This window comes from Dendrobates tinctorius, unplaced genomic scaffold, assembly GCF_039654945.1.
Source record: "Dendrobates tinctorius isolate UK_male_01 unplaced genomic scaffold, ASM3965494v1 ptg000081l, whole genome shotgun sequence".
NCBI lineage: Eukaryota > Metazoa > Chordata > Amphibia > Anura > Dendrobatidae > Dendrobates > Dendrobates tinctorius.
Window position 1 is genome coordinate 10,082,354 of NW_027361749.1, and position 15,431 is coordinate 10,097,784.

At 44.7% G+C, this 15,431-nt stretch overlaps 1 protein-coding gene across 1 annotated transcript in view; it reads right to left on the reverse strand.

Moving 5' to 3' along the window:
- The window catches only part of CCDC178 (coiled-coil domain containing 178), an 805,328-nt gene that overhangs the window by 626,343 nt on the left and 163,554 nt on the right, over positions 1–15,431 (reverse strand). Inside the window, exons 7-9 of the mRNA XM_073583735.1 lie at positions 6,949–7,169; positions 4,533–4,675; positions 1,323–1,476 (exon numbers count right to left, since the gene is read on the reverse strand). Of these exons, the coding sequence (XP_073439836.1) occupies positions 1,323–1,476; positions 4,533–4,675; positions 6,949–7,169 (518 nt within the window). The remainder of the gene's footprint in view (positions 1–1,322; positions 1,477–4,532; positions 4,676–6,948; positions 7,170–15,431) is intronic.

Below are 15,431 nucleotides of genomic sequence, written 5' to 3' on the forward strand. Positions count from 1 at the left end.
CAGCTGCTCCTGCCAGTGCTCACCTCAACGGCAGCAGAGCTAGCTGCACCCGCCACTGCTCACCTCAACAGCAGCAGAGCCAGCTGCTCCAGACAGTGCTCACCTCAACGGCAGCAGAGCCAGCTGAACATGCCAGTGCTCACCTCAACAGCAGCAGAGCCAGCTGCACCCACCAGTGCTCACCTCAATGGCAGCACAGCCAGTTGCACCTGCCAGTGCTCACCTCAATGGCAGCAGAGTCAGCTGCACCCGCCAGTGCTCACCTCAAAGGAAGCCGAGACAGCTGCACCTGACAACGCTCATCTCTCCGTCAGACTGTCCTGCTTGCACCTGCGGTTCCTGTCATCTTCTCTACCTACCTGCATCTGTTGTACATTCCCCCGGGCCATTCCAGCTATCCGCTCCTAGGGGTCAGCCGCCACTTACCCAAGGTCAGTCCTGGAGTAGCACCTGGATCACCTCCCTTGTCTCTCAATGGGCTGTGGTGTCGTTAGCTGCTGTGTGTCCATGGTCGGATTGGGTGAGGCTCCTAGTCACGCCTCTCCAGGTCTTCCTTGGGCTTTGGCACAGTGTTCCATCACCCAGCCCGTTACATTGTGTCAAGGCGTTTTTTTGTTTGATGTATGCTTTCCAGAGCACGAGAATGGCATTGACACAGCTAAAGGGTTTGGTCATTGTGGTTTTTTGGACAAAATATTACGATTTCATGGTCTCATCTGTATACCGTGTGTGAGAAAATTGTAAACATTTGTACACTATTTTAGCAAATAAAAAATACTGTTAAAAAACTGCATTTGTTTTCAAAGATATTTGTGCTTCAATAACGCTACAAAAAGCACAATGTGAATCCAATTCAACTTTATAGGAGAAGCAGTGTTAATTTGCGTTCACTTCCCTGTAATTAGTTGTTAGTTATGTGTGTGTAGAAGGTTATGGACATTGAGGGAGTTGCCAACTCTTTTTTTCCTAAAATAGGACCTGGTGTTTTTTAAAACTAAAGAATGACTATATTTGCTTATCAGCCTTCCGCCACTCCTCTGCATTGGTCATTTGTCCAGTCAGACCCTGCTGAGGAGCATTCAGGCCCTTGGCAGCGGCAGGAGCATCAAGGGATAAGCTGGTGAGTTTATTATTTTTATATAGAAACTTAACCACTCTAACCTAAATTTGATCAGGACTTGTCATCAGAATCTCTGTGTGGTGCCGCCTCAGATATGATTGTATATCTGCATATGTATTTAAAATATCTATTTGTTTTACAAAAATAAAACCTCTAAGCAAAAATACAAAACGTTATATACACGATCATATATTTTACATACTTGGTGATTCCATGAGTTCTCGCTGTCAATTAGCTGTTGTTTTTCGCTCAGTAAATCGCTGTAGACTTTTTGACCGTCTTCAATCTGCTGGTTAATTTTTAGCGAGTCTGAGGAGTATTTTGCCCATGTTTTCTCTGAGCTGCATAAATTATCTCTGTACATAATTTAAATAAAATATTCCAGGTTAATGATTCATTTTAATGGTTGTATTAGAAGTGTCAGTTGTAAAATCTATTAACAATTAAAGGGGCTGTCTACTACTTTGATATTGATGACTTATCTTTGGGACAGGATAGTAGCATCAGTGTCATGATTCCAGCACTCACTTTGTCCTGGTGATGTGAGGGCCAGCTTAGCCACCCTATATTCATAGCAAGGGCTTGTCAAAATGTCAGTGTTATGTTCAGGTTTCCTACAGGTGTTTTCCTTTCCAGATAATTGCCATGCTATTTAATTGGCCGGCGATGTCAGATCATTGCTACTTAATAATAATTTTTATATAGCGATAACATATTCCGCAACGCTTTACAGTTTGCACACATTATCATCACTGTTCCAGATGGGGCTCACAATCTGAATTCCCTAACTGTATGTCTTTGGAATGTGGGAGGAAACCGGAGTACCCAGAGGAAACCCACGCAAACACGGGGAGAACATACAAACTCCTTGCTGATTTTGTCATGGGTGGGATTTGAAACCAGGACTCCAGCGCTGCAAGGCTGCAGTGCTATCCACTGAGCCACCATGCTGCCCGAGCTGCCACTTGTAGCTTAAGCTCAGTGGTGTGCTTATTTTGGGCTTTGTATTTTGACATTCTGATCTTTTGTTGTCGGACCTTGGATTTCCCTTTCAATTACCCATTTGTATAACCCATTTTGCATTTGATGTATTCAGACTTTAGTTAACAGAATACAGACTTTGCACCTGACTATCCATTTGTCTTATCCCATTGTCTTTGATGTATCTTCCTGGCTTTTGAGCTTGGACCTCTTGACCACTATGCGTCATGGCTAGTCCGTGAGTATTGACTAACACCACAATGAGATTGGTGGGGTTCGATACCTGGCACTTATACGAATCAGCTTCTATCAGCTCTGGCGACAGCAGGAGGTAAATAGTGTCCAGGTAGGAATAGCACAGCTCTGTACATTATCAAATGGTCTTTGCCAAAAACTGCCACTCTGGTCCCTTTCAACTAATTAACAGCTGATCATGGGGGTTCTGGATATCGGACCCCAAATGGTGTCATACTCTAAAGAATTTAATACTCTATACAATAAACGTTTTATTTAATAAAATGAATGAAAGTTGTATTTTAATTAAGGAGTAAATATTAAAAGCAATCATGAACACAACTGCTACAGGTTACTTAGGGGATGTTCCAAGAACAAAATGAGCCCCTGTAATGTACCACATTTTCTGGCCAGTGGAGGAAGATAAAGAAAGTACAGTGTGTCCGTAAAGTCATGGTGCACTTTTGACCAGTCACTGGAAAGCAACAAAAATCGATAGAAATGTGAAATCTGCTCCAAATAAAAGAAAAACTCTCCCAGTTTCATACCTATTCAATGCAGTGCAATGTGGGCTCCATTTGTTGCCCTACACACATCCAAACGATAGTGAAGTTCTTGCCACACACGGGTAAGGACGTCTGGTGTAACAGAGTGAATAACGTCTGTGATTCTCGGTTTTAAGTGATTAATGTCATTGATACGTTCAATGTACACATGTTGCCTCACATAAAAGTGAATAGATATGAAACTGGGAGAGTTTTTCTTTTATTTGGAGCAGAATTCACATTTCTATCGTCTTTTGTTGCTTTCCAGTGACAGGTCAAAAGTGCACCATGACTTTACGGACACACTGTAGAAAGACAGGACAGCATGGGATAACATGTGATTCTTTTTGTGAAGTAAAACATTGCTTTTAAACAAGCAAGGAAAAGTTTAATAGTTTTACCTCACAGAAAGCAGCATATGTGACCCCATGCTGTCCTGTCTGTACACTCTCTTCTACTTCCTTCCCTGCCCAAGGGATGTGTTATTATGATCAGACCATGCTTGTGCACGGTCAGACACAGCAATTATGCAGTACACAGCAGGGGCACATTTATAAGATTATAGCAGCACAGGAACATTGTTTTTAACATATCCAATTGTGGAAATTATTTTTATACCAAGATCTATTGGTTAGAATGTATTTTGTTTGTGGGGAAACCCCTTCTAAAGGCATTTTCCAGTTCAGGGGGGAAAAAAAAGCAAAGTTTGCTTTACTTATCCTCTTTGGATCCGTAGCTGTGTCTCCGCGGCTGACCCAGTCTCTGTTCCTTGTCTGCAGCTGCAATTTCACATTGATAGTGCTGTCGTCAATCACTGAGCTCAGCAGTTTGTGTCATATACATTGCAGAACCACTGAGCTCAGTAATTGGCTGCAGTGTTGTCAATGTGAAGAATCGCTGTAGACAAACAGAAAAGGTCAGAGTTGGGTGAAAAAAAGTGCTGGACCTTGTGAGGGTAAGTAAAGCCCAGTTTGTTTTTTACTCTGAACTGAGCCTAAAGTTTACTGAAGCTGGAAGACCCCATAGAGGTATGCATATCTTGGGGTGAATTTTTTGGGAGGTGGGATACCTATACTGGAAAATATTGTGGGTTGCGTTTTGCTCATCCTTTACTTCACTCCATCCCCCTCTTCCTTCCCCCATACAACTATAAACCAGTAGCCCCAAAAAATAATTTTCAGGTGCTAACAATGCCTCTCATAATAATGGCTATCAAGCATATAAATACTCTGGGAAAGTATCAGGGCAATAGACAGTCCATAATTTTCGTGTTACACCATACTATACAATACATTGTCTAAGGCAGGCAGACCCTTATGACATACAGTATCTTAAATCAGTCTGCCCATCTACTGCTTGGAGGAAGAGGTGGTAGGAGATTTTCAGGAGTTTGACATCCACAGTAAAAAGCTTTTCCAGGCCAAGCAGCCATTTTTGAAGTGATAGTGTGGCGCCAAAGCTTAATAGGGTGTAGTATGCACACTGTTGGGATTCTGTTTTGCCTACCGGTTTGAGAGGTCATCGTGTCATCTAAGGCTATTTGCAAAATTGCGATTAATTGCAGACAAACTTTTCTTCCTGCTTCTCTCAAGGGAACACTGAAGACACTTCTTCCTGACCCAGCAAACCCCTTGAAAGATAACTGCTCCTACCTGCAGTTCTGCAGATTCCTCTTTATATCAGTTAGTTTGCCAGCCATGTTTTTCCTCTCTTGGTTAGCTTCTGCAGTAACTTTCTCATAACTCATCTGGGCAGACTTCTGCTTCTTTTCCGCCTCATTTAGTAATAGGGTTGCCTTAATGAGAAATCAACAATAGGAGCTCAAATAAAGTAAAAAGATGACTCCACAGGAAATGACATTGTAAAATTAAAGCCATTATGGCACTTCAAAAATGAATAGCAACCTGCAGGAAAAAAAGGAATCTTGTCTTATCGTACTACTTCTTCTATTCTTGGTCATGGCCAACCCATGTAGGGTTCATAAATTGCTGGCAGACTAGACTTCTATCATATGCAAGGGGTACAGTTACCATTAGGTTGGTACACCACTGACCAAACTGTTAGTAATGTAATACACAAAAGGAGGTACCTTGAAGCCAGAGAAGTGTTCTGGGTTAAAAGTTTGGAGGAAGGGCTGGAAAAGGGGATAGCTGAGTTGTTAATGTGCTCCTCCAGTGTGTGGTTGGTGTGTGCTTCACTGGAGCTAGAGCAGCATAGATACTAGTGACAAAAGCACAGACCGTCAGTGGCATATTCAAGGTTCCTGAGCTGAAGAAAACTCCTACATGAATATGCAATGCAGCATCTCAAGCTAACTGGGAACCTGTATTGTTCTTCAAGAGCTCAGACTAAGAAGAAGGCAGAAGAGCCAAGCATTGGCAGAAGAACCTGCCATATTTGCTACTAACTTCCTTGTGCCAGATTAGACCTTCAGATATCTGGTGGAATCCATGCCTCAGTGACTCAAGCAGTTTTGACAGCACAAGGGGGTCTCTATAACAGGTGGTTTTCATTCTATGGTGAAAGAGAAGCTTTCAGCAGAAAATTACTTATTGTGTAAATCAGTTTTTTCTAGAAAATGTTGGCAATTTTTTTTAGATATCAATATATGTATTCAAAATAAAAAATAGATATCTTGCAATTTTTTCCACTGGCCAATGGGGGTTTTACCGAGCCCAATTTCATGTTGTTTCAGGAAACAACACATGTACATTAGCAGCAATTATGTGACTCTTACCATTTCGCTTCCAGTGCCAGATTACCAATTAGACATAGTATGCACCAGCCTGTGTGTCCCACATGGGGGCCCTGTGCAATTGATAAAAGATAATATTGTTTTCATTTGAAGGAAATATGCAATCAGAGCACCGGCACGGCCGGCTGACATGGGACGCCAGCTGGAGCAACTGAGGTCCGACGCAGGCTGCAGTGAAATGAAGTTGAGAATTCACACGTTAGAGGAGCAGAACTGGGAGAGGAGCAGTGGTAAAGGGCAGTGAGTTCTCGCTAACTCTAGATCTTAACAGAACATTCATGAGTAGAACACAGACGAGTATATATAGCTGACACCTGAGGTCAACATTAATTACCTTTCCTGGGTTATAATGAAGTTTGATTAACTTAATATTTGTTTTGTTTAATAAGATTTAGTGGGTTTATTATGACTATTGTTAGTACATTTAAAAACAGATTAAGAAATAATTTTGCTAAAGGGGTCCCAAGATTTCGAATGCCTGGGGACCACCATAGGGTTTAACCCGACACTGATACTTTGTGTTGAAGTATCTAATGAGCCTGTACAAAGGTCATTGTGAACGGAGGGGGAGGAAGGTGAAGTCACCATCCTGTGTCATCAGCTGTGCATTGAGCTGTCACCTGTCATTGTAATCCTGCCTTTGCGGATAAGGAGTTTGGCTGAAAACTCTTCCTGAAAGGATAGAATGTATGTGTGTAAAAAGCCCCAGTGGCCAGTCTGAAAATAGTAAGATTACGAGCATGGTATAAATGAAATGTATTTTTTTCAATACATGTAACATAAAAACCTGATATAAACAATAGATCATTATCTGATAATAGTTTCCCTTTAAAGGGATTGTGTAAAATATTTGAAAAATATCAGAAAGTAAGGGATCTCACACTCCCCTGGTTAATCTCCCACTGCTCCGTCATCACCACTCCAGTGGTCCCACTAGACTTTGCTAGTGGTCCTGCAGTAATGATATTTCAACACTTATCATGTGACCACTGTAGCCAATCACTGGCCTCAGTGGTATTGGCAGGATGGTCGGCAAGTGACCACTGAGGCCAGTGATTGGTTGCAATGATCACAAGGTATTGATACGTGCTGCCATGCCATACTATTACACAATGATCTAATTATTATGTCTACATAGTAGAAATAGACGCAGAACTCAGGGCCCATAACAGGGATGGGGGACATTCAGAGTCTTGTCGTAGGCCCTATGATTTCATTACATCCCAAAGCAATAAATATTACACTGGTATAAAGAACAGACTGTCTTTATTGTAAAGTGGATTTGGTTTATGTAGCAAACTATTAGAACGTACTTCTGATTGTGCCTGTTGTATCCTGCTCATGGCATCATCCTCAAGATGGAGTTTATCATCCAGCAGAGGGCGATGTTTCATAATAAAGTCGATTTTCTCTTGAAGTCTTGTTTTCACGGCTTCAGTCTTTGCCATTCTATCCTGAGCTTTCTCCAGTTCTTGCTTCTTACATGATATAAGCCACTGCAGTTCAGAAAAATCCTGAGCGCAGGCATCATACTCTGTATATAGGAACGGGTAACTATTATTACGTAGAGCACTGAATTGATTTAACGTCTTGCTATGGACTTATGATGAATGAAGAAAACTTTACACATATTTGCAATAAAACATTCTAAATCAAATATAACTATAACCTTTCTGAAGCAATGCAATGTATTCTACGCATTAATAAATCAGACATTTTATAATATACACATTTCTTTTTAACCCTTTCCCAACATGTGACGTGCGGTCGTGGCCAAAAGATTTGAGAATGACACAAATTTAGGTTTTCACAAAGCTGCTTTGGCCTTTAGATATTTTAGTCGGATGTTTTTATGTTTACTGAAATGCAATTAACAGCACTTCATAAGTTTATAGCTTTTATTCACAAATAAATCAAGTTTATGCAAAGACTAAATATTTAGAGTGTTGACCCTTATTTTTACAATGTTTTTGCCCTTTGCCCTGACATGATGGATGTGAGCTTCTGAGCCCAATTCTGACTAATGGAAGCCCATTCTTTTCTAATCAGTGCTTGGACCTTACAGCAATTTTTATGTTTTTGATTCACCACCTGATTTTTGAAAACTGACCACAGTTCCCCAACGGGATTGAGATCTGGGGCTTTTCCTGACCATGGACTCAAAATGTCAATGTTAGTGCTTTTGCCTTGTGACATGTCTCCATCATGCTGGGGGAAAAAACAATGTTCATCACCAAGTTGCTCCTGGATTCTTGAGAGAAGTTGCTCTTGGATGATGTTTCGATACCATACTTTATTCACAGCAGTACTCTTAGGCAAACATATGAGTAAGCTTACTTCCTGAAATGAATAGCAACCCCACACAATATTGCCCCTGATTCATGAAGATCAGTTTTGTTCATCCCAGTCTTGATGAAGGGTTGTGTGCAACGTGTGGATTAAGGGTAGCCAGGGCCCCGGGCTGTTCAGACTCTGTGGGCCCCAGGTCATGTGACGGGGTCGGGAAGTCACTAGTTTTCATGACGCATACGGTGCGTCAAGGGGCGGGAAGGGGTTAAATACTGAGGTAAAAAAACCCTCTGCAAATACGTAATGTGTGCACGAGGCCTCACAAATACTGAGGTAAAAAACACCAAATGCTCAGCGTGTCCATAGTAACATAGTAACATAGTAACATAGTAATTAAGGTTGAAGGGAGACTTTAAGTCCATCTAGTTCAACCCATATCCTATCCTAACTTGCCCTAACATGTTGATCCAGAGGAAGGCAAAAAAAACCCATGTGGCAACAGTAAGCTTCACATTGGGGAAAAAAATTCCTTCCCGACTCCACATACGGCAATCAGACTAGCTCCCTGGATCAACGCAATATTAAGGAGACTAGTGTATATACCCTGTAATATTATACTTTTCAAGAAAGGCATCCAGTCCCTTCTTAAATTTTAGTAGGGAATCACTCATTACAACATCATATGGCAGAGAGTTCCATAGTCTCACTGCTCTTACAGTAAAGAATCCGCGTCTGTGAGTATGCTTAAACCTTCTTTCCTCCAGACGTAGAGGATGCCCCCTTGTCCCCGTCACAGGTCTAAGAGTAAAAAGATCATTAGAAAGGTCTTTGTATTGTCCCCACATATATTTATACATTGTAATAAGATCACCCCTAAGCCTTCGATTCTCCAAACTAAATAACCCCAAGTGTAATAACCTGTCTTGGTATTGCAGACCCCCTAGTTCCCTAATAACCTTGGTCGCTCTTCTCTGCACCCGCTCCAGTTCAGCTATGTCTTTCTTATACACCGGAGACCAGAACTGTACACAGTATTCTAAGTGTGGTCGCACTAGTGACTTATATAGAGGTAAAATTATGTTCTCCTCATGAGCATCTATGCCTCTTTTAATGCATCCCATTATTTTATTTGCCTTTGCAGCAGCTGCTTGACTCTGGCCACTAAATGTGAGTTTGTCGTCCACCCATACACCCAGGTCTTTTTCAGTGACTGTTTTGCCCAGTGTTTTACAATTAAGCACATAATTATACAACTTGTTCGTTCTACCCAAGTGCATGACCTTACATTTATCCCCATTAAAGTTCATTTGCCATTTATCAGCCCAAGCTTCTAGTTTACATAAATCCTCCTGTAATATAAAATTGTCCTCCTCTGTATTAATTACCCTGCAGAGTTTAGTGTCATCTGCAAATATTGAAATTCTACTCTCTATGCCCCCTACAAGGTCATTAATAAATATGTTAAAAAGAAGCGGGCCCAAAACTGACCCCTGTGGTACCCCACTGCTAACCGTGACCCAGTCCGAGTGTGCTCCATTAATAACCACCCTTTGTTTCCTATCCCTGAGCCAGCTCTTAACCCACCTACACATATTTTCCCCTAATGAGGCCTTACAAATACTGAGTGAAAAACTCACCAAATACTCAGCGTGTGCACGAGGCCTTTTAAATACTGAGGTAAAAACTCACCAAATACTCAGCGTGTGCACGAGGCCTGATAAATACTGAGGTAAAAACTCACCAAATACTCAGCGTGTGCACGAGGCCTTTTAAATACTGAGGTAAAAACTCACCAAATACTCAGCGTGTGCACGAGGCCTGATAAATACTGAGGTAAAAACTCACCAAATACTCAGCGTGTGCACAAGGCCTTACAAATACTGGAAGTTTTCCATCTAACATCTAGTCCTGACTCACCTGTACCTAACATCGAAACCAGCTAATTGTCTGCAATCATCTGCTGACTTGGACCCATGACCTGTCAGACAAGTTACTTCACATGAGTCACACAGAGGCTTCTGCTTCATGAACTTCCCCAGATACAAGAAGCAGCCTACGATTTGCAGCCTGTGGCCAGATACACAGGAAGAGACGCTCCTCGTCACAGACTGTGCCCAACATATCAGGAGAGGGGTTAACGCCACAGACAAGTCGCCGTCTCCTCACACACTGGACACGATGCTGCATCTGGCGACGAACAAGTGCACATTGCGCAATGTTAGTCATGTCCTAGATGTTCAGCATTTGGAGGACCAAGGGGGGACCAAAAGGACCCCAGGACTGGAACAGGAGCATGGGAAAGTGGACGGCGGTCGGAGGGGCAGGGTTTATATAGGGGTTGGAGTAAGTAAATATATATATGCGGGAAGCGCACACATGCACAATCCTCAGGTTGTATAACTTTCAACTGGTCAAAACATTTCTCTCAGTAGGCCAAGAAAGAAATGTGGCACGAATAAGGTACACCTCATAGTAACTTATGTGTGAGGCAGAGGTGACAAGACCTGCCATCTCGTGCCCACCTTACTAGAGGTGCCCACTGCCCACATATAACAAAGTTGATGGAAACAGATGACTTCCACTATGATTGGTTACCGGCCGCCGGACCACACCCATTTCACAACTAGTCACACCCATGTCCACGCCCCAACCACACCCATTTAGCACTGCTGATCACACTGACTGGTACTGAGGGCACAGTGGCTGGAATTATGGGCACAGTGGCTGGCACTGAGGGCACAGTGGCTGGTACTGTGGGCACACTGACTAGTACTGAGGAAAAGAAAGAACAGAGAGAGAAAAAAGAAAAAAGAGAGAGAAAGAAAGAACAGAGAGAAAGAAAGAAGAAAGAGAGAAACAGAGAGAGAGAAAGGAAGAAAGAACAGAGGGAGAGAAAGCGGCGACAGAAAAAAGAGGGGAAAGAAAGAAACAACAGAGAGGGAGAGAGAAAGAAAGAACAGAGAGAAAGAAAGAAAGGGGAAAGAAAGAACAGAGAGAGAAAAAAAGAAAGAAAGAAAGAAGGGGAAATAAAGAACAGAGAGGGAGAGAGAAAGAAAGAGGGGAAAGAAGGAACAAAGAGAGAGAAATAAGGAAAGAGAAAGAAAGCGTTGAAAGAAAGAACAAAGAGAGAAAAAAGAAAGAAAGGGGAAATAAAGAACAGAGAGGGAGAGAGAAAGAAAGAGGGGAAAGAAAGAACAGAAAGTGAAAGAAAGAACAGAGAGAAACAAAAGAAAGAAAGAGAAGGAAAGAGGGGAAAGAAAGAAAGATTCTATAAAGATACTATACCAGCCCGGCTCACATTGTAGTGCCCACCTGAGCCTCCTGGTGCAGGACATATCATGATCCACTCACATGGCTGACATCCCCAAGTCCAAGGCGATCCCGTTGTCCATGCTGTCGGAAGAGGACATAGGACATGGTGATGATCTGAAACATTCCCTGAAGTGCCTCCATGGTTCCGTCACGATCTCCTCCAGTCAGCTTCCAGCACATCACTTCCGATGGAATATCACATGCAAGTTTTCAAGTGCTCCTCGGGGTTCCGCCGTATACTCCTGTGTCCGTGGGAAAAGTAAGCTCACGGTCGGGACAGTGGGGCAGACTCTCAAAATCTGGGACGGTTGGGAGGTATGAATGCTCCACATCATACACCTTGTACACGCATGGCTCAGCACACCTCATACACACACGGTTCCGTTTTGTATGCCTCGTACACACGGCTTCGCTCCGTACATCTCGCACACACACGGCTCCACTCAGTACACACATGGCTCCACTCCGTAAACCTCGTACACATGCGGCTCTGCTCCGTACACCTTATACACATGCGGCCACGCTGCGTACATCTTGTACGCACATGGCTCTGCTCCGTAAACCTTGTACACATGCGGCTTTGCTCCATACACCTCGTATACACGCGGCTCTGCTCCGTAAACACACGGCTCAGCTCTGTACACACAGGGCTCCGTTCTGTACACCTCGTACACACGCGGCTCCGCTCTGTACACCACGTACACGCACGCGGCTTCGCTCCGTACACCTCGTACACACGCGGCTACGCGCCGTACACCTCGTACACACACGCGGCTTTGCTCCGTACACCTCGTACACACACGTGGCTCTGCTCCGTACACCTCGCACACATGCGGCTCCGCTCCGTACACCTCGCATAAGCACAGCTCCACTCCATACACGTCGTACACACACGGCTCCGCTCGATACACCTCGCACGCGCGCAGCTCTGCTCCGTACACCTCATACACACACGCAGCTTCGCTCCGTACACCTCGCACACACGCGGAGCGACCTGTGATGAGGTCACAGGAGGGGAGGAATCAGGTGTCACATGATCAGTGTCATGATCCATGCTGGATCAGGACTGATAAAAAGCACAGGTAACCTTTTTTTTTCTTAAGCTGTGCTTAAGTTTAGTTTTTGCCCCCGGTGGCCATTAGGATTATTGCACTGTGGTGTCGTTTGTTCTAAGTTTGCCCCGGTGGTGGTGAGCATCATTGCACTCTTGTTTCTTTAGTTAAGTGCACATGATTATAATGCAGGTGTGTTGACTCTGGCTCTGCTATAAAAGAGTCACAGGTGTTGCAATCAGTGTTGGTGATAGTGTTCATTCCAACCATCCTTGGTGGAGGAAGGAGCTGAGAGCGTTCCTTGCAGCACTGTCTTAGCCCTGGCATGGAAGGAGTCATAGGGGATTTCCTTGTAGCTCTGACAGTTTGGGGGCAGCGATTCAGGAGGAGAGCTGCATTCTGGTGGTGGACTCTGTTTCCAGGAACAAGAGCAACAGAGTAAAGTTAAGTGGCGTTTCCCTGTTTGAGTTTTTCCTTAGTGTGTATTAGTACAGCGGTGGGGCCAGTGCCTGCGCCACCCAGCTCTCTAGCAAGGGATAGGTGTAGGGTGTGCTAGGGCGCCCGGTGCGGAACCGGCATAGGGAACGTTAGAAGCATTATGGACACTGACCCGTGTCTTGTTGTTTTAGTTACCGGCCTGCGGCCCATGTCACACAGGACAGTATCAAGTTCCACGTCTTGTTGTTTTAGTTACCGGCCTGCTGGTCGCATCACACAGGACGGGTCATCGTGACAATCAGAGGCTTCCACTGAAAGGCCCCTGATCATGTAACTGTCACGTGCCCCGTCCTGTGTGACACGGCCAGCAGGCCGGTAACTAATACAACAGGACACGGCACGTGTTATTCTCCAGTGTGATGGGGCCTGCAGGCCGGTAACTAATACAAGACACAGGGGATAGGGAAACATTTACAACGGTGGGCCCTGCGATAGGGAACAGGGGACGTGGAGACCTCCTGCACTTCCCTGAGTCAGTGTCCCTAACACTCCTAACGTTCCCTATACAGGCTCCTCACCTGTGGGCGATCAGGATACCTGTCACCTTAGCACACCCTACACCTATTCCTTACTAGGGAGCTGGGTGGTGCAGGCACTGGCCCCACCGCTGTACTAACACCAACATGAGGAAAAGTGACAAACAGGGAAACACTTAGCTTTGCTCTGATGCACTTGCTCCTGGCAACAGAGTCCAACACCTGAGTGCATCTTCCTCCCACCGTGTCCAACACCTGGGTGCAGCTTTACAGCAACAGCGTCCAGCACCCGAGTGCCGCCTTGGAGCAACAGAGTCCAGCACCTGAGTGCAACTGTCCAGCAACGGAGTCCAGCACCTGAGTGCAGCTTTCCAGCAACAGTGTCCAGCAACGGAGTCCAGCACCTGAGAGCAGCTTCCAGCAACAGAGTCCAGCAACTGAGTGCAGCTCTACACCATAGCTGCCTGTTGTGAGTTCATTCTCTGGTTCACCAATTGTGAGTTCTCCTTCCAGACTCCCTCTAGTGGTAACAGGAGGTAGAGAGGCTGATTTGATCGGTGGAGATCTGCCACCTGAGAATGAGGATGACGATTGGATCTCAGGAGTCTCAGATTGGATTTAAGACAGCCGTCGCCCTATTCAGTTGCTGGTGATTCCTTCTGGCTTGTCAGCTCTTGGTTTTCAGCTCTGTTCCAGTCATCTAAAGCTAAGTTTTTCTGCTAATGTTCACACTTGATTTTGTTGGTCTATTCAGTTTTTTGGTGTGGTCAGCCAGCCCCTGCTGGGGGCTGTGCTGAATTTCCACTCTTATTTATCAATATTTTGCCAATTGGCTTTTTGTCCCTTACTAGTTCGGTCACTTTTTGCTCTGTCTCAGAATATTTCATAGTGCTGATATAGTGGGAGAAGTCTAGTGACTTCAGGGTTAATTTTGCTATCAGAAGTGTTGGACATGATTTTTGTAGGGTTTTTTGCAGATTGCAGACAGTGTCTTTCCTTTCCTTTCCTGTCTAGTTAGCTTGGGCCCCATCATTTGCTCAGCCTATTTTCCAGCCTGCGTTTGTGCCTTCATCTTGTTTCACCGTCAATACATGTATGGGGGCTATCTATTCCTTTGGGGTCTGCTCTGGGGCAGTTAGTTTTCCCTTTTCTTGCTTTAGGCTTATTTAGTCCTCCGGCCGTGACGAGGCGTCTAGGAACATTGTAGGCACGCTCCACGACTACTGCTAGTTGTGTGGTAAGATCAGGGATCTGCAATCTGCATAGTTACCAACCTCTCTGGTTTTCTGTGACTTAGCTTGTTTTGCTTTTTTCTCCTTGGTGACCCATTCATAACAGCTGCCACTCCACTAAGCTTTGCAAGAATTCTTCACTGACACCATAGCTGCCACTCCACCATGCTTTACACGAACTCCTCCCTGACACCATAGCTGCCACTCCAGGACTCTGACTGAGCTGCCCTGGTCTCTCCTCAGCTCCTTCCTTCACCCAGGATGGTTGGAAAAGACCAACAATATTACCAACGTGAGTGAGCACAACTGACACACCTTTATTGAGTAATCACACCTGTTAGTGATTCCCGTGCAATTGCACTAACCACCACCGGGGGCAAAACTATCTCTAAAAACACCAGTGCAATGACCATACTGGCCACCGGGGGCAAAACTATCTCTAAGCACAAAGCTTAGAGAGAGAAAAAAAGGTTACCAGTGCTCTTATCTGACGTGATCCAGCATGGATCATGACAGTAACCCCTGACTTCTCCCCTCCTTTGACCTCATCACAGGTCCTGTGCACACAGAGCAGGGATTTATTTGTGAGGGGCTGGCGCCGCGGTGGCCGGTGGGCTGGGAGGCGGAGGAAGGGGTCGATACATAGGGGGGCGTGGCGCTATGATGGCGGATTATAATGGGGTAATTTTCCTTAGGCTCTTGGGCCCCCCACACCACTGGGCCCTGGGCTACCACCCAGATTGACCTCATTATAATCCACCACTGGTTGTGCGGGAGTCAGACGTGCCTGATTCATTAAGAGGCGCACACCTTTTAATTTCAGGTGCATCTGAAAAGTGTCATGTGTCTCCTTGCACCTCAATACAAATCTTACTCCAGTCATGCATTAGAGCAGTGGTCCCAAACCTGTAGCTCGGGAGCTCACGGTCTCATGAAT